Below are 23,172 nucleotides of genomic sequence, written 5' to 3'. Positions count from 1 at the left end.
TTGTCAGCCCTGAAGATGCTGGATGTTGGGAAATGGCCAATTTTTTCACTTTGTTCCCAAGAAGAGCTCAAGTTAATTCGTCAAGCCTGTGTGTTTGGCAGTGCTGGTAATGAAGTGTTGTATGCAACTGAAAATGATGAGGTAATTGTCCAAGAGTGTGTATGAACATGACATATTTAGTCATTTATGTATCAAGTTATTCTGGAAACCAGTACTATGACAGTATATGAAGAAAAAGTTGCATGCAAAAATGCCTGATCATTTTGATTACTACTAAAACATTTTCAATTCAAATTAATGGCTTCCTACCAAAATCAGAGGAAAAGAGAAGATGGAATTGGACATTCCTTGCAGGTGCATAGTGACAGGATGACAGGCAATGGACGCAAGCTGGGAGATGGAAAATTCTGATTCAATATTACGAAAAAAATTACAATGAGAGCAGTTAAATCCTGGAGTGGTTGTGAGATCTTTTCCTTGGAGGTGTTCAAGACTCGACTGGACATGGCCTTGAGTCAACTGATTTACTTAGACCTTTGTTGAGCAGGGATGTGGACTAGTTGACCTATGGAGGAGGTCCTCCATTCCAACCTAAATTATTCTGTGATTCTTTTATAACAGGTGTTTGTGCTTGGCATGAACTGCAGTGGATGTTTGGGAACAGGTGACATGCAGAGCACTATTGAACCAAGGAGATTAGATTCTCTGTGTGGCAAAAAGATAGCCTGTCTGAGTTATGGAAGTGGCCCTCATGTTGTTCTTGCTACAGAAGGTAAAGTACGATCCAAATACTGCTTTTTCAGATAGTCCACTTTAATTAGTCCAGCAGATGTGAAAGGTCTGTGCTGGTAACGTAAGAGAAAGAATTGGGATTGACATTCTGGGCTATCAAGTCCAGCATATTTTCATTGGTGAATATGACATGTCAGCTAGCTCTGTTCATAGCTATTTATTTTCCAAAGTTTTTCAAGCTCTGCTTTGATCTTGTTACTGCTTTTGGAAGTTTTTTCACCTTGCAGTTAAGTTTGATTGCTTTTGAAATGCATTAGTCACTACATTATGCCCATATGTTCTTGTGACAACATTGTCCTTCAGCTAAAATGCATTTTTTCCCTCCAGTACCTACTTTTGGATGTGCTTTAAAGACCAGTTATATTGCCTCTCAGCCTGTTGTATTCTGCTGTCTCATTGACCCTCTATTATCCACATCATGCTAGTAGCCTTTCTGTTTATAATTAAGTACATTATTCTCCAAGACAAATGACTAATGCTGTGTTCCCAGTGAGATTCTGTTAGAGCCTGACTGATGATGTTAACATTTGTCTCTCTTTGTCCATTAATGGGAATAAATTTTTTTGAGTAGTCTAGATTAGATGACTAAAGGTAGGTGTGGGGAATTGTGTTGTAAATGGGTGACTGTTCTTTATATTTGGTTACATTCCACCATTTTCTTCAGTCTTCAGGGTAGACCATTCTGAATGCTTTTTATATATGTACCTGCATTCTTCTGAGCTTTGTTGCTTGCAGATCTTGCTGACATGCTCATATTCCTTACCCAGACGATGAGCAGGTATTGCAAACAGTATTGCAAAAGAACAGGTCCAGAACTGATCCTTGATGGTTTTTGCTCATAACTCCATTCACATTAATAATTTCTATTCTTTTATCTTACCTTTCAGACAGCCATTACATACTTCGCAATTCTTGTGTTAATTACTATCATTTCCAGTTTGTTGTATGTTTCTGTGTGGCTGTTTCATCTGTTTACTGAAATTTGTATTCTCATGTTTGTGAAACGAAGAGAAGGTTGTTTGCTTTTGACAAGATGAAGTAATTAGATTTAACCTATTATTGTGAACAAATATTGGTTTAGTGTAGCACATTTTGCCTTCGTAGTTCTGGGGGAACCCTCCTTAGGAATGCAGAGTTTGGTGATCTCTTTAGAAATTTGATGGAGCTATATGTCAAGCCTAGCTCTGCTGCAATAACAGCATAATTTACGTTTAGAAAATTATGATGATAGGTTTAGAAAATTATGATGATGATAATAGGCAAAATGAATGTAGGAAAAGTATTCAAGTCCTGCACTACTGTACCTAGAGGACACTTGATTTAAAACAGATGAAATAAAGTGAGTACGAAAAGGTGTTAGCTTCATGGATAATGGACCAATATATGTACATTAAAGAGAACCAAAAGTACCTGATAATATTGGTACTCTAGTGATTGTAAATGCTTGGGAAACACAAAAAGCGACCAGGCTTAGGTTTCCCTTAAGCAGCAGGTTTTTTATCTTGCCAGTTGGAGACAGAATTTTGCACTACGTGGACCATCCGTCTAACCCAGTCAGACATTTCTTGCATTTTTAATTTTACTAGCGTGTTTCTCAAAATATAGGACATGTATAGTATGTTTAAATAATAAATAGATAATATATTTATTAATAAGTAATAATAGGTTTTTCTTACAAGCATCTTCATGTATATTGTAAAGGAACAAAAGCTTGTTATTTGCATTTTCCAAAATGGGAAACAGTGCCAGGGCATAGACAAGAAATTTTGATTGATTGTCAGTATCAAAGAAATTGAAATGGAGACTTCTGATTGTCATTTCATCCTTTTCTCTTCTATATTGCACTATCTCCTTTCTTTTAGCTGTATGATTTCCTTTACTAAGACTACGGTGATACTATCCTTTTGGATTTGTGGTCAACACTACGTGAAGGTAGCATTGGTATGTTTAGGGGCTTAAGAGCCCTAAAGGGCATATATATATATACACTTAAATATGTATATTGTTATTGAATTTGACTTTTCAGTTTGTAATTTTGTGCTGTGTACTCATTAGAAAAATAGAGATTTTAAAACAGTTTTTTGCATTTTTATTATAGAAGGAGAAGTGTATACATGGGGTCATAATGCTTATAGTCAGTTGGGCAATGGTACAACAAATCATGGTTTCGTTCCCTGTCAAGTCTCTACTAACTTGGTGAACAAGAAAGTCATTGAAGTTGCCTGTGGCTCTCATCATTCTATGGTGTTAACATCTGATGGAGAGGTGAGAATCACTGGAATAAATCTCTCTTTTCTCTTAATGAAATTCACATATGTGAGAAACAGAAAAACATTCTGCACCTAGAGAATTAGACCTTGCTTCTTGCTATCCTCACAGTGCGGATGCAACACAAATGTTTGATAAAAATGGAAAACCTGTTAGGGTCTAGCTGCTTTGAAGTGTATGCAAAACACTGATTTTTGTTCCACATCTGCTTGTAATAACAAATTATAATGTCTTCATAGAGGACAGCCAGTTCCTTCCTATGCTGTACTCTACTGTAAATGGTTAATGGCATTAAAGCTGACGTTAATATAAATCACGTTCATGTAAGGAGTTCTACCCACCAAAGTAAAAAGTTTTCTGTCATTTACTTTGAGGTGCCATTTGTGTCCAGTTAGCCTTTTTACTTTGGGTTCTGGACAGCTGGCAATGGATTCTTCCAGCATTAATGCAGCTGTCATATTCCCTCTTGCCTTGGATTGGAGGAACATAAAAGCATGAAATATATAAATATTATGAGTGGCATATTTTTGATAGAAACAATTAAATTGTAAACCTATGTATCTTCCTAGATCTTCAGAAGAATACATGCATTTGAGCTCAAAATGTAATTTTTTATGCATATAACTTTTTTCTTTCATGAATATCTACATTGAACTGTATGTTGTAGAGCCTTCTTTTATGACAATTCTTTTAACAACAGGTATACACATGGGGTTATAATAACTCAGGCCAAGTTGGATCTGGTTCAACAGCTAATCAACCAATTCCTCGAAGAGTTACCAGCTGCCTACAAAATAAAATAGTAGTTAATATAGCTTGCGGACAGATGTGCTCTATGGCTGTGGTGGAAAATGGAGAGGTAAGAAATTTTAAGTGAATTTTCTGACTGATTTTTTTTTTTTTTTTTTTTTTTTTTTTTATGTAATGTCATGGGATGTAGATCATTTTAAACTTGTGAGTAATGAGCTGCTGCTCAGAAAAGAAGTATACCTTTCCAGAGTCCCTCAAATCTACCTGCTTGTACTGCTTGTAAAAACCTTTGTAATAAATTGCCCTGCATATTCTGACATACTTAAGCACATCTTCCTATCCATACTGATTATGGTTTCTTCTTTAGAAAGGAGGTAGAGTGAAACAGGGAAAATTGTCACTAACATTTGTGTTGTGGCTTTTTGGTTTGTGAGATTATTGGTAAAATTTAGCAGCCATTGCTTTGTATCAACTATTGAAGTTGGCTTTCAGTTAAAGTAATTCAAGTATCAAATTTCAAATTTACTTGAAAATACAATTCTGAAGTAAAAACAGCATTGTGAAGGTCAGGACATCTTTATAAATTAAGGGATTAAATCATGTCAAACCTATATACGTATACTTAGCATTTCATACTAGCTTTGTTTTCTCATATGTAAAAATAAATAAGTTTGTATCACTGATTTACAGATTTCAGACCTGGTATTATATTCTAGCAAAACTGAAAGAGCTGATTAATATGTTATCCCATTACTGTCTTTAGCATTCATAGAAAAATAAATTATTGTCTATACTAGAATCTTAAGTATCAGGAGTGTGAGAATAATCAGTGAATGCTATTTTAATTTTCAGTGCTTATATGTGCACACTTTATCCCAGGAGAAAACACAGAAAATAAAAGTACATGGCATATATTTGTTCTCTTGCAATACCCCTTGAGTCCCTCTCATACTTATTGCAAAGATACAAAAAGGTTGTAGCGTTCTTGTTGTTTTAGTTTGTATGAGCTGAAGATTTTTGGCAGCCTACGTCCTCTCTAGCTCTGTCGCTCCAAGCATTTCAGTTTAAACCTAAGTAGCTATTAGTTGTTTGCAGTAGAACATATGTCACTGAAATTGTCAGAGCTCACTATTTTCCCTTTTTCTTATGTTCACCATAAAGCTGTTAACAGCCCACTCAAACTGTTGCCCATAGCTTCCAGTTTATACTTGTTTTAGTGTGCTTTCTTTTCCATTAGAGGATTTTTGAATGAGAAATTAGCTCTGAAAAAGGGAAGTGTTCATGCTGAATTTGCTCTGTGCTGGGAAACAGCCATATGAATCACTTATTTTTACTCTTCATATTAAAATATTGTAGTCTTACATAATCTAACTCTCAAAGAGCATGAATATGGAAGTTTAGAATTTTAGGTGAGCATGCAGTTGGTATTTTAAACAGAAGCAGTATCCAAAATTTCTGGTACACAAAAACATATATGTGTATATATATATATGTATGTTTATATATGTATGTATCTATGTGTTTGTGTGTATCTACATATAAAGTACAAATTCTAAGCTTTGGGGACAGGAAATACTGAAGAATATTATTGTAACTCTGAAGTAGTTATGTTGCTTTCAAAAGAAGTAGATAGTAGCAGCCGGTTAAACTCCCTGTCTCTGTTTTTAAGGTCTATGTCTGGGGTTACAATGGCAATGGCCAGCTTGGACTGGGCAGCAGCGGCAATCAGCCAACGCCATGCCGAATAGCAGCTTTGCAAGGCATTCGTGTACAGCGGGTATGTGAGTGATGCTCCATGTCAAACCCTTTATAATATATAAATTATATATTTATATAGATTTATAATTTTATAACATATAATTATATATTTATATGTAATAGTAATATAGAAATATATTTATATAAAATAGATAATCATAAAAGATAATATAATGTATATGATATAAAAATTATAATTATCATACATATAAACCCTTTTAACAACTGAAAATATGCTAAGGCATATTCTACATTTAAAGGAGATAGTCCTTTATCTCTTTGTTTAAAGTGCCATTTTTCAGAATAAAACCATGTACCTTAAAATGGACCTCTGTCAGTAGGGGAGAAACTGTGACCCTATGGAATTCAGTGGGAATTTTGCCATTGACTTCAGTGAGGTCAGGGTTTTACTTAAAGAGGACTAGGCCATTAGAAATGTATGGTCTTTTTTTTCCCTGTGAAACTTCATAATAAAAAAAATCCTGCTATTTTAGTAAGTCTTCACAGGCTACCCTATCCTTCATTAGCCCCTGTCTTCTGTTCTGGGAAAATGCTGCAGTTTAGCGTTTTTTCTTTCTGGCATACTGAATATCACTTTTAGAATTGCACTCCAGCCACAGCAACTAACTGGTGTTTGGAGTCTGAACATATTGTCTCCCACTGTGTTTGGTCAACAGTTGGTATGATTCCATGGTTAGTCTTCGTGTTGGGTGGTTATTACACTTTACCAAATAGCTGGGCTGCCATCAGTGTAATTAGCAAACTGATAACTTCTTTGATCAGAAATATTTAAAGTAACTGCAGAACTGATACTGAAAGTTTTTAATTGGTTTATCCAAAATAGAAGATACTGTCAGGAAAATCACACATTCTGCTAGAAAATGTTGGTTTTGTAACCTAGTGAAATTTACAAGAGTGTTTTGAACTTTGGATCCTATTTATTATATTTATTTAGGGAAGTTACGGATTTTATAAATCTTTTGAAATAAACTCATTTAATTACATAGTTTTACATTCAGTTCCTAGGATATAGACAGTAGTTTTGCTGGTAACAATTGCTGTTGAAGAATAACTTAATGAAGTTAATATTATTTTCCCCTGTATTTATTCACCTGTTTAGAGAGTGAGTGCTCCAGTAAGTTTGACTTAGATGCTATTTCCATCCACTTCATTTGCTTGATATTGATTAATACCAAGTTGTAGACCTCCAATCAGTAAAGAACTTCGCATTCATTTCATTTAAAGCACATCACATGCTTCATGGATGTCAGTGGACTACACGTACTCAACGGTGTATCTGCTTTGCAGATTGTATGAAGAGATATGAGCTAGTTTGGAACAACTTAAATTGGTTACTGATAGCTGTCTAGCTATAATAGGTTACATTAACTCATGCAGAGCTCGGCTGTTGCTGGTAATTTTGCCACTGTGTATGAGTTTGTGCAGCTGTATGTATAGATTGTAAAGTAGATGTTCAAGCAACCTTATGTGGGGTACCTGAGGAGGCAGCTCAGCAGGGCCGAGTGGGTTCCCACAAGAGGGTATGAGCTGGCACAGTTGTGTGCTGCCATCAGGATGGAGAGTTTAATCTCTTCCCTCTCTTTCCTGGCTGGCAACTCCTGTTGCTTACCTTATGTGAGCACTGGTGGTCCTCAGGCCCAGCTGTGGAGAGTTTCCTTCCAGTGATATAAGTTATCTCAGCAGAGGGCCCCGTGAGCGCTAGAGCTGGCACAGGGAGGGGGCAGTTTTGTGTGGCTGGCAGTCAGGGAGGGGAAGAGCGGATAGGGGGACCTCACCTGTTTTTACAGGGGTAAGCAATTTGCGTTGGAGTAGTTGCCCGTAGAGCAAGGTCTGTGCAAGACAGACAATCTGCATTTTTTTCTCCATACAGTTCCTGTTTGTCATATAGCTTTCCTTCTTTCTCGATTTCTAGCTATTCTTTCGCTGTACTGTTGAGACTATCTGTCAGGGTTCCTCACTGATACATTTTTTCCTCAATGTCACCTCATCTACTTGGCTTCCCTTTTTAATACACTTATCTGTATTTGTAATTTTTGTAATTCTTACATTGGTATAGGGTCAGTAACATTAACGTATAGCATAACATGTATCTATCTGTATTAACTTACTGTTACATATAAATGAGATTTTTCTTTTTATTATTCCTTATAGGTTGCCTGTGGCTATGCACATACATTAGTGCTAACAGATGAAGGTCAGATCTATGCCTGGGGAGCCAATTCATATGGCCAGTTAGGTACTGGGAATAAAAGTAACCAGTCTTACCCTACAACAGTTATTGTGGATAAGGACAGGTAATACTTATAGTCTTGCAGTCAGACGCTAGTTGGCATACTCTCAGAAAAGCTACAGAAAATTATAGCATTTTTAATCTATTTTTTGGACGAAATAGCCTGTCATTTTTTGCAGTGATTCTTCTGCTAAATGTGAGCAGAATTTTCACTGAAAGTGCCTCAATCTGCCCCATAACCATCCTTGTGAAAGAGAAACTGGATGTTCTGAGCCTAAATGTGCTGTTTTCTGCTTCGGCTTACGCTGCACTTTATAGGCTTTAATTGCAGTTTCTCTTCAGTGGTGTAGTTTCATTGTTTGAAATCAACAATAAAAGCTTTATTGTCTCTGAATATAAATTGCATTTTAATATGCTACTTTTGACAAGAAGTACACACGTAAAAAGTGAAGAGTGGACATCTGCAATTTGTGTTATTTCTGCTATTAAATCCAGCTCATAGCCCAGGAGAGAGAGAAAGGGAGGAGTTCGTTCTTGGTATTTTTGCCTGAAAATTAAGCTTTGATTTTTGCAAATGAAATATTTTCCTGTAAGTCCTTGATGAGTAGTGGGGCAGTTTCTTCTATTGCTAACATGTATATATGTATATATGTGGCCAGAAATTTGAATCTATTCCTTACTACTGAGATCTTGGGTTTGGCGTCCTGTTGTGAATAATGAGAAAAGTGAGATGTCCCTCTTAAACTTGTTTCTGTGTACATTATTGTAGGGAAGAGGCAACTCCTCTCTGGTGACGAGACATGGCCTGCTTTTCAACACTGCTATGGCTTTATGTGTGTGTTTTGCTTTTGCTTAAAATGTAACTGAATTTTTTCCAGACACTTTGGCTGCAGTTAAAATGTTACCACATTTTAGTACAAATTTTAATGTTGTATGCTGCCTTTCCCTTTTGTTGGCCAGAGTATGCATTCCTGGTGTCAGTGAGAATATTACCTCACAAAGGCCTGCAAGATTGGTACATACAGCTTTAAACAAGTTGTTTTCCAGCTATTGTCCCCAAGCAGCTGGGAAAACAAGTAAACAAGCAGGAGTTCAGACTGCAAAACAGTGGATTGTGTAACGTTGTACACAGTGGGAGTTTTGAAATCCTAAATCAACTTCAGGATTAGTGAGATAGTCTAACATAGCTAAGATACACTTAGAAACAGCTTTTAGTGCTGTTTGTTTCCAATTTTTAATTTTAAAATGAAAATCTGTTAAATGTAAGTAATAATACTTGTATGAATAATGACACTTCAGTATTTTAATTAAAAGAAGTATGTTTAAATTGTTGGTTTATAACTGTTACTGACAGGCAAACAAGAAAAAGTTTTTCTTTAACTTTCAATCATAAGCCAAAATGCAAATTCTTTTTTTTTTTTTTTTTTTTTTGAAACGCCTCCTCATTTCCTTCATCTTCTCCAAGTACCTGTTCTCTACAGCTTAATGCAGCCACTCACTTCACTGCCCAACACCACTGAGGACATTCAGAAACTTGAAATGCATCACAGCTTTGTTTGAGGGAGCTGAGGGGGTCAGTACAGGGTGGGCTGCAGCAGATACACTGCTCTGCTGCAACAGTGTCTCCTCACTCGCAGAATCCCAGAATGGTCAGGGTTGGAAGGGACCTCTGGAGATCATCTAGTCCAACCCCCCTGCCAGAGTAGGGTCACATACAGCAGGTGCCAAGATGCTTTTTCACTGAGAAACTTTGAGTGCACGCTATTTGAAGAAACTTTGATAGCCCTTTTGATTTTGCTGTGTCTGATCAGAAAACATTCTTGTAATTGGAAGTGCATGCATGCTTACAAATATGTTTTGCACCAGAGGAAGACAGGAGGTAGTGAGCTGCTTCGCTGCATTTTGTTCTTATGAGAGTGACTTGCTTTTTTTCTTTGTTTGCTTGTAAATTCAGAGTTATAGAGATTGCAGCCTGCCACTCTGCTCACACGTCGGCTGCCAAGACCCAGAGCGGCCAGGTGTACATGTGGGGCCAATGCCGTGGGCAGTCAGTGGTCCTTCCCCACCTCACTCACTTTGCCTGCACTGATGATGTGTTTGCTTGCTTTGCTACCCCTGCCGTTATGTGGCGTCTTCTATCAGTAGGTGAGCTTAAATATTTTATGTTTTGACATCTTCTAAATAGAATTATTAGTGCATAAAACAGTTGCATGTATTTGGAGCCTAAACTGACTTTCTTTCCAAAATTTTACTGGGAAGCATAATTGTAATCATATATTACATATGTGTAAATGGTGATATGGAATTGTAAAAATTGCCAAGTCCTCATGGCAGTGCTAAATGATTGTCTGTTTTACTTATGTGGTTTATTTCTGTGGTGAAATGCCTTGGGTTTGGGGAGGGGTCATTTTGTGTAACCACTGAATGTTACTGTACAATGGCCAAGGGTGGAGAAGCTGAGCCTGAATTTGGAAACTTGAGGGAGCCATGCAGAAAGTTTAGGAACTCTAAAGCTTTCTTTGATGCCCTTAAGTAGACTACTAAGAATTGAGGGAGCCAAATGCCCATGTTCAGAATTGGCCACAGGCACTTAGAGTCTCACACAAGTCATCATGATCTGGGCTTCTGAAAAGACAAGTTGCCGGATCTCAGATATTTAATTAACATTAAGGTCTGTTTTGCTGGCCTTGACTAGAAAGAGTTAAGTATATAGCATTGTCTAGCAGAGAGCTCATTCTTCAGCTACAAATTCAATTCCATACTGGTTGCTAATAAAGTCAGGCTTTGCTGACCTAATCAAAGATCAGACTCTTGGGGTTGTCTGTAGGTGTCATCTGGGAGCTTAAGCTAAAAGCTTGAATGCAGCAACTTGTTAATTTGTAATTTGAACTGTACTGAGTCCATCATGCTTCCGTTCCACTTCTGTGCTGCCTTTGTAAGTGCTTTTATGTTGCTGTATGCTTTTGTCTGACAATTGTAGAACACTCTTTGCCCCCTTGGTGCCTTCTGGATGCCAAGGTAAGGAAATTCTGTTAATAGTGCTCATAATTCAGTTTTGAGAGACTAGAGGATTAAATGGAAAATCCTGTTCTCAGGAAACTGCTTTGCAAAAATTCATGTTTAGGGCACAGTCCAAAGACCCCCATTTTCTCTAGGTTGAGGCGGTTGTGCTTTCTAGGGTGGCTTGTTCAGAACTATAAGGTATATGCTTAATTACTGTGGAAATTCTTGATATTCCTAATATTTGCCTACTAATAATTAGATGTAAATTGTGTTACTGCACTAAAATCCCATCAATGGGGTGGTTCATTCTATGTAATTACCTGTTTCTCAGTTGCAAGTTCTACATAAAAGTGTCTGTAGTATGTTCAGATTTTTCTTCTGTAAGAATTAGTTATTTTCTGAAGGAAATGGGACATTATTAGTATATGTAGCTTAAGCATAAATTCAGTTATATGTATCTTCTTATGTACATTAGCAGGGTTCAGGGGCTTTTCAGCTTCCATTTCTTCTTGCCCAGTTAAAACATTACTTCATGCTATCAGAATTTCCCCTCCACTTTTTCTGATGCCTTTTCTTCTTGGTTTAGTACTGAGTATTGAGGAATTTTTCAAAGAAGAGTGGAAGAAGGCAAGGAGCGAAAACTGCCTTTTCCTTATTTTGTTCCTCACAGAGAAGACAACTGCTTGACTGAGACTGAAACTGTTAGTTTTTCAGTGCTCCTTTCTGCAAATTCACCTTTTCTTATCTTCTTTTACAAATGCTATTTTAGGTCAGCTAAAAGAGTCCTGAGTAGGATCATATATGGTCATTCATGTAATTATCACCTTTACGTTGAAGACTTCCAAGTAACCCATTTATTAATAAGCATATTGCTCATTAATACTAATAGATATCCACTCTCTTTAACACAGCATGGTTAAGACTACATTCGTAACTATTTCCCAACACGTCTTTTATCTTCACCTTCATTGTCACTGCGAAGAATACACCCAGCCTCTTTGCACTGCTTCTCACCTTGGGAGTCATTTTTGGCTGTAGCAGCTCCTTTTATTTTTGTTTTTTGACCTTGACTTCTTGGTCGCTTTGGAAATAATGTTGCAACACTGTAGCAACATTGTACCAAAGCATAAGGTGAAACCTTACAGGAGGAAAAGGTTATTTTATTTTTAAACAAATCTAATTTCAGATGCACTTTCAAACCCGCATTCTCCTATGTTCCAAGTGGTCTGTCCAGCATCCTGGCCCTAAAAAGTGTTCCGGTGGTCTGAGCAGGGTTCCTTGTGATGCCACAGGATAAAGGATGCTAATCATGTCTCCTGGATTTAATCTTGTTGGGTGATTCTGTGCTGGTTTCAGATGTGCCTTTTTGCATGCTCTAGGAGCTAAGAGTGACTAGTCTCTTCATCCTGTCCCACCTTGGTGAGTCGTCAGGACTTTACTCACTGCTGTTTGTCTCCTGAGTGTGGTGAGAATCATTAGGCAGCTGTGTCCTAGGATCTTAACATCTGCTGAACTAGGTGCCATGGACATCTGCCATGCTTACAGCCCTTCTGTGTCTTTTGTATTCTGGTGTTTCCACACCCAGGCATTCCCATTCATTACCCATTTGTAGCAGTTCTAACATTTCTGTTACAATTCTTAGCACTGACTGCTAAGGAATTTTGTTGGCTTTGTGCCTTGTCAGTGTGAACTGCTTCATTTCCTTCCTCTGGTTCCCCCTTCACTGCTGTAACAAATAAAGGCACCTATTTTCCCCTCTAAGAATTTCGTAACTGAACCCCACTATATTCAGTTTACCTCTGTTGGCTGTAGAAGTCATCTGGAGATGTGTATTGGTGGACATCTGAATTGCTGGTTAACTTCGAAGGAGAGCTTCAGCTTTGCATTGGTTGTTAAAATTATTACTTATTTGGATAGCAGATATCTGGATAAAGAAACCACGTACAAAATAAGTACTAGCAGAGTATTTTACAATATCATTATTTCAGAAGGATTTTAAATTATCATTACATTGGATTTCTCTCCCCTCACAGTCCTTCTACCTGTAATCTGATGCACTTCAATAATTATTACCCTAATTGGGTATACCTGAACGTAAGTGCCATCCGCTAAATGAAATGGAAAATAATTGTGCTAAACAAAGTGTAACGGTATCAAACTGTGTGTGTTAAGTTTTTTCTAGAGCTTGTGGTGAAGGTCTTTCCATTTCCAGCAGAATACTATTCCTATTTCTAGCTTGGTAGGTTACAGGAACTAGCATTTATGTAATTTTCTGTAGAGAGCAGCTTATTACTGATCCACAAAATTTGTATAAACCAATAATGTGTATTTATATGGTAAGAAGACAAAATGTTTTCTGGGTTAAGAATGAGGTTTGGGGGGTTTAATTTTTTAGTAGTATTAAAGAAGACAGTTCTCTGAGGCTACCAAATAGGATGGAGATTTGAAAACAGTTCAGGAGATAAAAATTTGTATGCAGACAACGGATGACTTCAAGGCTGTCTGGTAACTTTATAATGCAAGTGTCAAGTGCACAGTGGGTTATACATACATGTGACACAAAGAGGAATATGCAGACTTTCACACAGAGTATTTCTAATACTGTAAGTCTAGGGAAAACACTTTTTGAATGAACTTGTAAGTGTTGGTATATAGCTTTACGGATATTGTACTGGGAAGTTTAACTGCAACCAATATACTAGTTATGTAAAAGCTTTATTTCTGCTGTAAGATAATGTCTCTTCATGGGAGTATTTAAGAAAATCTTGTTGTGATTTTTTTTATTGAACTTTTGGGTATCTTATTCTAAATAAATAGTGTTAGTTATTATAATTTACCCAGTAACGACTGATAGCATTTCCTATCAGATGCAGCATTAAACTTCTGAGACTGTTAATATTTTTTTTCTGGCTTTATACAGATGAATTAGAGGAATGGAACTTATTTTTTTTTTAATAGGGATATTTGTTTGGAGTAGGCAACTAGTAAGGACTGAAGAAAGCTGCCCTTCATTTGATTTTTGGTGGGACCATAGTGAATATGTAGTCTGCTGTGGATTTTTACTGGCCTTAAAGAGGTGTTGTATTTATTAAGAGTGTTAATTGCTGACACTTAACCAGGATGTTATAATGAGAGATACTTGTATTGCTTACTATTAATTCCCATTTTTATTCTAGAACCTGATGACCACCTAACAGTAGCCCAGTCACTAAAGAAGGAATTTGACAACCCTGAAACTGCAGACCTGAAATTTCTAGTGGATGGAAAATACATTCATGTTCATAAAGTTCTTCTCAAAATTAGGTAAGGCACAAACTGTGTAGTTTAATGTAAACTAAACTGTTTGGTGTAGTCCACTGTGCTGAGTAACTACTGTTCAAAATTCTTGACTTATTCTTACAAACTCCCTTTTCTGTCAGCAATGCGTTTCACCTGCTATTATTCACTGTTACTCTCTTTTCCTCATTTCCTCACTGCTTGGAATTACAAAACACACTACTTACTACCAGCCTTTTCAGCACTTCCCTCCATCTGATGTGTATCCTCATTCATTCTACCTAAATGGCCTTGGCCCTGATTTCTAATAACCATTTTCTGCTGAGGAAAAGGCTCACTTCTTTCTGCTGCCTTCCCAGTAGTTTGAATCATCTTTTCCTCCCTTACATGCTTGGCTTCCTCCACTGGTGCGATTTGAGGGTTTTGTGTTAATTCTTGCCTGCCTTTCCTTCTACAGGACCCTTCAGTTGTTCCAGCGACTTCTGTAGATGCTCTTCAGATTATCTTTTTAATGCTTTATTGTCAGTTTCTTATCCTACTCATTTTAAACCTCCTTATCAGAATTTGAATTTTAAGCTGGCTTCTTTTTTTGTTTTTACAGCTTTTTTCAAGTTAACACCACTTTACAGTGAGATTTGACATACACAGATCTAGAGATTAATCAGATTGCTGTTAACACACAGAGATTAGTTTGTTATTGCTGACACAGTTTCTACTAGGATATTCTAGACACACTGCTTTGGTTTTCTTCTGTCTTGCAAACTGCTTCTGCTCCATCCTTCTCATTGTTGCAATAGTTTTTTCTTTCTCTTTTCTTTCTCAAAATGCTTGGCTATCTCATCCTGTTTATTACCACTTTCTTCCTACTTTTGCTCAGGAGTTCCATGAGTGATTTCTTGCATATTACTGCATAAAGTTAAAGTTCCTCGTTAATTCTTGCCTGCCCTTTTTCTGGTCTTTTCTGCTCTCCTCTTACTACTCCAGTTACCTATATTACTATTTCCTTCCCTTTGCTGGTTTCACTGCTTGTACATTACACTCGTGCTTATAGTCCACCCTCTGTGTTTGGAATGCCACGTTTCCACTTGCGTATCCCCAAAATGTTTCTGAGGTTCTTTTTCCTGATAATAGGACTATATGTAGCTTTTCCTTATTTCTTTTTTCTTGCTCTACTTTTCTCAGATTATATGGCGTTCTGGGAAGGAAAGGTGTCTAATTCTAAAATGGATTTAAATGTATGGTATTATCCAAATATACAGGAATAATAAAACATCAGGCACAGTCTGTAAAATTAATATTTTCTTTAAGCCTATCTATAGTCTCATGATGCAACTGGATCAGAGGATAATGTATTTAACATGGTATTTTGCAGTATTCAGCCTGTTCCAGAACATTGTCATGAATGTAGTGCTGGTAAAAGTTCCTTTTCCTTATCCAGTCATTTCTTTACTACGTATGAAGACTTTTTCCCATCTTGGTCTATGCCTACTGTTGGACTAGATCATATTGTTGGTGGTTATTAGCATGTGATGGTGGTGAAATGGCAGGGCAGTGCCCAGCTCGGTGAGAGGCTGGCCAAGAAACATACTGCCTGCAGAAACAGATACATATGAGCATGTGGGTAGGATTCATCTGCTCTGCATTTAGCCAGCCAAAATTAGGTGTCTGGTCGGTCTGCTGAGAGATGGAGAGGGGGAGAGTGGCTCTCCAAAGGATAAGTCACTCCAAGGTACTTTGGAGACTGAAGGATGAGTATCAACTGCTTTTTATTTATTTACTTACTTATTTTTAAGAGAGCAATGTGCACCACCTGCTCTGTGACTTTCTACTTTTGTGTGGTGCCATTGGGGCAACAGACCATTCCCAAGGTCTGTTCCACAGCTGGATGGATGGCATGGTCACCACCACTTAATATGAGGCTCTGGGAAACAAAGCAATGGAGTTTGGTCTACCTCTTCCAATGGCGGAATGTGGTACAAGATGTGGCAGAAGCTCGATAATGACTTTTTAATTCTTTATGAATTTGACTTCTTGTTTATTTATTTTATCTAAAAAAAAAATAATAAAAAAAATCTTTAAGTAATCAGCAAAATCAAATGTGAAAAAGGTAAATTAAGTGATAAAATAAATACTTATTCTTCATTTGTATCTAAGTTATGCTGTCTTTACGATGTGGACTTGTCCCAATATCATTAAAAGGAAACCAACCTACCTTTTACATGAAAGTTTTAGTGAAACAAAAGCAAATTCTGATGTGGGAGAGTTAGAAAGTAAGTGGTGTAGTACAAAAGAATTCAATTACATTGTGACTGTTATAGGAAAAGTTACCTGAGGTGGTGATGTTTGTTTTCCATCAGCAAAAAATTTGAAAACAATTCAAATGTTACAGGATGTTTTGTAGGGAGCAGTAAGTTATGGTGAGTTGAAGTTGCTGTGAGTACAGCTATCAAAGGCAGTGCTTTTTCTTGTCTGTCACAAAAGTATTCAGGCTTATAAGAAAAAGGAGATGAAAGATCTGGGTGAGACTGTCTTCACTTTAAATACTTTATTCCTTGAGTATAATGATTGAATGTAATGCTAAATTGTGTATGGACTCTGACACTGGAATAAATGTTATCTAAAATATTAAATTACCTCCTCACTAGATCATGTTGGAGAAAGCAGGTTGAAATGTGGGAATTGTCTAACTTTATTGCAAACTTTACCTATTACAAGCCAGGTAATAAAATTCACAGTTAATGTGTAATGTATTTAAGAAAATTACATCAAATCCACATGGACCAACTTTAAAGATACTGTAAGTAGAAATAGAGCCTCCTATAAAATATTAATAACAGAAGTAAAGGAAAATTGAGTTATATGTATAAGGCTTATAAGCCTTATAAGGCGTAAAGAAATTAACATGTTCAAACCAAGAAATCATGTAGCTAGAGTGTGTGGTTGTATACTTAGTCTGTAATGACTGATTTTTATTTTATTTTTTTTTTACCAACTTCTTGCTGCAGCTCTTCTTTCAAGCTTGAGTCTTTACAGTATACGATCTTTGTCCGTGTTTTGTAGGTGTGAACATTTTCGTTCCATACTGAATAACGATGACGAAATTATAGAAATGAGTGAATTTTCTTATCCTGTTTACCGAGCCTTCCTGGAATACCTGTATACAGACAACATTAGGCTCCCTCCCGAAGATGCAATAGGTATTTGCCATGAATGGAAATAACTCTAGGTTACTATTTCTGAAAAGTTCAATGTGTGTGTCATGACAGGGTGAAGAAAGCAGGGCTTGTTAGTTTTAGTTTTATTAGCACTTAAATCTTGATTTTGGCAGGTGTCAGGAAGAAGGGATGCAGTAGCAGGAAACGTCCAAGGAAAATGAGTGGCGGGGAGACAGTAACATCAAAGATGCAAAATGTTCAAGAAGTACTCATTGTTTCTCATATTAAGAAATTTTTTCCTTAAAAAGGCACTAACGCCATCCTAAAATGTTTCTGTTTGAGTAGCTGTGGCGCTTTGATCATGAATGAAAAGGAAGCTCTTTCCTGCATGAATTTAAGGGGATGTAAGTCACTAATTGATGCCTGGAATGAGATATAAAACAGTGAACAAGACGACAGAACACTTGCCTAGTAATAAAAGGCTCCCGTTTTTATACGTCTTTTGAGGACTTTTAAAAATGCACTCATCATCGAGGGGAAAAAACATAACAAGTCTTTGATTAATTCAGCCTAAAACAATAGGGTAATTGATTAATTTTAAAATAAATTAATGTTTTGCACCAGGATAGTTAAAGCTGTATGAATTTTCACAGGATTGCTAGATTTGGCAACACTGTATAGAGAAAACAGATTGAAAAAGCTTTGCCAGCAAACAATCAAACAAGGCATTTGTGAAGAGAATGCCATTGCTCTTCTTTCCGCCGCTGTCAAATATGAAGCTCAGGTAAGGAGAACTTCTCTTCAGGCAAACAGCTGTTATCTGAGAAGTGGAACTATTTAATATAAACATAACTGCATTTAACTGATGAGACATGATTACTGCCATTTCCGTTACTGGCTTCCCAGACGTTTGTTTTCCCTTTTTAAGTTATAAAAAAAATGCAGCTACTAGTGCTTTCTTCCTGGCTTGCTTTGCACCTGTGAGTCAGGATTCTTAATCTGCTTCCTGCCTTGTCATCTGGCATGGCATAACATGGAAATTTCTCACTGTCGTTTACTTCTCCACCTTTGGATTTTGCATTGCCTGTTCACTTCCTGAGTTGGTGTCTGATACAGTCATTCTGGTACCGCCTTTTACAGGCAGTGGGAGAATTTACCTGTAACGTCCATCCCTATTTACACTTATGCTTCCATAAAAAAAATCCACTCTTGCCAAGTTGTTTACAATGACACACAACAAATTACCTATTGTTATTCCTGTCGCCATATCCTGTCGTCTGGTCTGCCCTTGGTTCTGGAATGTTTCACTAGCACTCAACCTCTTATCAGCAGTACTGCAAGCACTTTTTTTTTAGGTAAACAGACAAATACTTTCAAGGATGTTTTCCTTTTCTCAACTTCTTAGTGCTATGCTGACTGTGGAAACAATGATGCAGTGGGTTTTGTTATTCAAGAAGTCTGTGTGTGCGTTTTAGACTTAGTAGTGCTGTTATAACTGAGCATCTTAGTTGAGAAGTCCTCATCTTTCTGTTCAAGATTTCTTCTGCTTTACAAGAATAAAATTAATATAGCCAAACAGAAGATAAACTAATAGAAGAGCCAAAATATATAGCTGGTAACAATGTTTTTTAAAAATACTTGGTTTTTTGCTTTTGCCTGGCTGTGAAATGTAGGATGAAGTTTTAAAGGAGGAGAGGCTAGAAGTACAATATGGTGGACTGATAAACAGTTCCAGGTATAGGAAGCAAGTAGAAAGAAGGGACTGAAACAAAAACTGAGTTAAAAATGTCGCAGTAGTCTGTGCTGTATGGAGGCAGCATATTAGATGAGATAAATTTGTGTAGGAGTTGCAAAGAGGAGGCAGGAAGTCAGTGAGTTTTGTAAATCGAAAGAGGGGATAACATCAGATTAGGAGATAATGATAATCAGATGCTGTTTACAAGGCAGTTGTAACCAAGGTATCTGCAACGGAAGGCATGAACAGCTGACAGGCAGAGAGGAATTGTACGTTCAGTGTGTTGTGGCGGTAGAAGCCCAGCATATCAGGGAAGACTGGACAGGAAGGGAGCACCAAATGATTTGAGTCTCCTAACAGCAGCTTTCATTAAAAGTTTACTCTGGAGTTTTTCCTTTTACAAGCTTTTCAACAGTTTTTAACATCTTTAAAGCAGAAGTACCTTTAGTTGACCTGTGTCGGGTGAAGCAGTAAAACTGTCCTGGACAAAGTACTAGAGTTTATAACGGCTGAAACACAATAAAAGGGATTGGCTAGATGATTAAATATATGTTAACTTCCTCTTCCTTCTATGATTCAACGCTTTATTCCGTATACCTAGTATTCTTTCAAAACATGTAATATTTTAACACGATCATCAGATGATGAATTGGTTCACCTGCCACAGGTGCAGCATGTGCCAAACTCAGGAGTGCATTGTTGCCCTCCTCCCTACATCCACAGCTCAGAAAGGGATATAGTAGAACTGCTTCAGAGAATCACAGCAAGGACTTCTTTATCAAAGACATGGGATAGTCTCTGTCTAAGAAATCGTGAGGTAAGCCAGAATCTATTAGCGTATTGCATTAATATAGTAAAAATTGGTTTGAGAACTATGTGCGGTGTATCAGAACATCAGTAGAAAACTGTCCAAAGAAGGATTATGAAAAAGGCCTAATATTTTGGAAGTTTGAAAAGATAGAACTAATTCAATTCTTTGCCATTAAATGTGAACACTGCAAGTGAAAGACTATAGTGCTGCGTCATCAGCCATTAACATATCAAATTAACTGAAGACTGACTTGGCTACTGTATGCATCTGTTAGGATTAAAAATGCTTGAAAATATTCTTTGCTAGCCTCAGAAAATAGAGTTGCTGCTACAAGTTATTTGAAAGCATATTTCTAATATACACCTTAGCAAATTTTAAATTATCTTCGATATAACAGAATGAAAAGCCAGTGTTTTTTGAAACTGCAAAATTAGTGACCATGATATCTGTGGTCCTCTCCATAGATCAGTACCAGAAAAGGCAGCTGCTGTTCATTTTATTTTAGTGTAAAAGTTTGCGTGTTGACTTTTAAGTAACCCAGGTTGAGTCTGAAGCAACCCAGGTTCTGGCAGTAGCATTTCAGAGGTCTTCTGAAACTTAAACTGTCAGTGTCTTTGATCTTCTGCATTTTTTTATTTCTTTTTCTATTCTCATTCCTTTTCTTGCTTTCCAGTACTTTTTGATGAGAAATACAGTTTACTTCTGTGCATTGCTGCTACCTTATTTCTTTTTGAAGCATATTTTGTGCTGCTTGGCCTCTGTTAAAGCTTTAGTTACACCTTGACAGGGGCAATAGACTTGAAACATTCAATCTAAGGAAAAGGTTCCAAAGGGAAATGCACAGGCGTTCTGCTGAATTTCTTTCTACTATTAATCCCTGGCTGCAATGTTTGTGTAGTTAACACAGAATAAAACTGGCATGGATTAAGAGACCTCTTTTTGCTGTAACCCTTGAAGGGTTTATAGCTCATGGATCATACTGCCAATTTAGACTTGCCTTGCTGCTGGCTCCAGCTCTGCTTGCTGCAGAAGGTGATTGATTTTCCTTCAATAGCAAGTTATTGCATATGAACCAGCTAAAGGGGATTGACCCAGTGCGTGGAGAGGATTGTTGCTCTTGTGAGGAGTTTGAGTGGGCAAAATTTGCTATGTGAAATCACGGTTGTATGGCTTAATGCCTTGTACCCATCCACTGCTGAATATCTGAACATCCTGTTACAGCAAAACCAGGACAAGACAGAACCATTTTTGCTATCTAGGAATCCCAGTTCCTAGATAGGAGGACATAATTCCTAGGTTCGCCATGAAAGACGTGTGTATCCTAACATTTATTTTGTGTTCACTGAGCATCATCAAATGTTACATCATATTTTGCTTTTATTTCCGGAAAGACTAGGATATATGCTGTCTTTTACAGGACCGCTACTGAATTCAGTGCAGGGAGGAAAAGAAAGGAGTTACCGAGTTGTATGTGGGGAAAGCTGATGGTTTCACTTATTAATAATTTTTCTAATGAGCTCGGTAAATGTGATGGAGTTCTAGAGTCGATTTAGGTGGTTACTCCTGTTTCCTCAGAGAGGGTTTATTGAATAGTTTGTATGAGCAAATTTCATCCTGTCAATTTGTGATCTAATCAAACTGATCGGAAAAGGGATTAGACATGTGAACAACCTGGTATATTCTCTGACAGAATCTCTGAGAGATTTGAAACAGAAAAACAATCATTCACATTACAAATTACCTCAATTTGTTCCTAGGACTTGGAAGAATTTTGCTTCAGATTTTGCATAAACCATTTAACTGTTGTTACACAAACTCAAGGCTTTGCAGAAATGGACCACGACCTCCTGAAAAACTTCATTAGCAAAGCAAGCAGAGTGGGAGCATTCCGAAATTGAGGTCAGTCTACCACCAAGCTGAAGAGCACGTCCTCTTCCCTCCTGAAAAATACTTCTGCTTTGGAGAACTTATCCATGGTCAGAACATGCAAAGGTTTGGAAAGAAAGGCTCAGTGTCCATCAGCTTAGGAAAAGTGTAAAAGTCTGCTACCATATAGGTTTTGTAAAGATGGCTACAGCATAGATGTACGGTGAGAGTTCATTGCCAACGGTCAGAATTTAACAACAAAAATCTAATGCAGTAACTACCCTTTCCCACTTCAAGTTACGCAAACTAAGCTATCATTATCTTGTCTAAGGTTTTTTTCTTTTTTTCTTTTTTTTTTTTTGTTTTAAACAACCTGCATTTGGATTTTGTGGGACAGTGACCTGTTTGCTGCTAAAACTTTCATAGTACACTGTTATCACCAAACTGAGTTAATATGCCACAGTGGGCGTCTTTGCGCCTGGTTTATCATCCGGTGAAGATACAAACTTGTTTTTCTGAACATATGATAAAGTAATAAATTCTTTAGCATGAGAGGCTTTCTGATTGGTAGGAGGACATGTTTCACTTCATGTTTATTTGGAGTGTAAATACATAAACCCTGAAGAACTTCAGCTGGATATTAGTTTTGAGTTCCTGGCACTCACGTCCATTTTTCTAGACAGAATGAAAAAAAAATAAATCTTCCTTTCTGTTACACCAAGCACGTTCCCTGACACCCCAAGTGGACCAGGAAGTGTTCACAGTCTTTGTCTAGACATGAATTATTGTGCTGTGTGTTCTGGTACTCAGAAAATCATGTGGTTGCTTGTTACCAAGAAAAAGGCACCCAAACAAAATCTCAAGGAAAGGGAAGTTCCACTTGAGATTTCTTTTGTTCCTGTCTTGCTATCTATCCCCAGATAGATCATTTTAAGAAAAATGGAGACAAAGATAGTTTTGAAGTGATAAAAATGGGTCTTACAATTAAATTGTAAGAGTGAAACTTGTATTATTTTGCATGTGGCAAAAAGGACACCTTGTCCAAATACATTGTTTCATGTTCTCCTTTGGTCAGTGCTGTGAGGTGACCATGCCACTTACCTACATGCCTGTTTTAGGTGAGAGGAGTTGCCCTCTGGACATGCCCCTCCCTCATCACTGACCATTGAGGAGACTGGATGGCTAAGGTAGAGTAGATGCTTAATTTATAACTGACTAAAGTGAGTTAAGATGATGATCAGAGTGTTGGAGAACCTCTCCTAGGAAGACGGGCTGAGAGAGTTGGGGTTGCTCATCCTGGAGAAGAGAAGGTGCCAGGGAGACCTTGTTGCAGCCTTCCAGTATCTGAAGGGGGCCTACAAGAAAGCTGGAGAGGGACTTTTTACAAGGGCATGTAGCAATAGGAGGAGGGGCAATGGCTTCAAACTGGAAGAAGGGAGATCTAGAATAGGTATTACGAAGAAATTTTTCACTCTGAGGGTGGTGAGGCACTGGAACAGGTTGCCCA

The 23,172-nt window shown here is 37.4% G+C and overlaps 1 protein-coding gene across 1 annotated transcript; it reads left to right on the top strand.

Annotated features, from left to right (window-relative positions):
* Positions 1 to 21,878, top strand: RCBTB2 (RCC1 and BTB domain containing protein 2). The gene is made up of 11 exons (XM_082493621.1): positions 1 to 141; positions 622 to 772; positions 2,891 to 3,057; positions 3,761 to 3,919; positions 5,480 to 5,587; positions 7,741 to 7,883; positions 9,774 to 9,964; positions 13,999 to 14,125; positions 17,159 to 17,295; positions 17,907 to 18,037; positions 21,557 to 21,878. The coding sequence occupies exons 1-11, from the start codon at positions 16 to 18 to the stop codon at positions 21,695 to 21,697; spliced, it is 1,581 nt and encodes a 526-aa protein (XP_082349747.1). The 5' UTR covers positions 1 to 15; the 3' UTR covers positions 21,698 to 21,878.
* Positions 21,879 to 23,172: the final 1,294 nt, after the last annotated feature.

The sequence above is a fragment of the Vanellus vanellus genome, assembly GCF_965231255.1.
Source record: "Vanellus vanellus genome assembly, chromosome: 1".
NCBI classification, from domain to species: domain Eukaryota; kingdom Metazoa; phylum Chordata; class Aves; order Charadriiformes; family Charadriidae; genus Vanellus; species Vanellus vanellus.
The sequence above is the reverse complement of the archived record's forward strand: the minus strand, read 5'-3'. Positions and strand labels throughout refer to the sequence as shown.

Excerpts from the sequence above, each read along its gene's own strand:
- RCBTB2 (XM_082493621.1), top strand. The coding sequence starts at position 16 with ATGCTGGATGTTGGGAAATGGCCAATTTTTTCACTTTGTTCCCAAGAA. Across the intron at positions 7,884-9,773 it reads GTTATTGTGGATAAGGACAG|AGTTATAGAGATTGCAGCCT; the intron begins GTAATACTTATA and ends TTGTAAATTCAG. Across the intron at positions 14,126-17,158 it reads AAAGTTCTTCTCAAAATTAG|GTGTGAACATTTTCGTTCCA; the intron begins GTAAGGCACAAA and ends CGTGTTTTGTAG.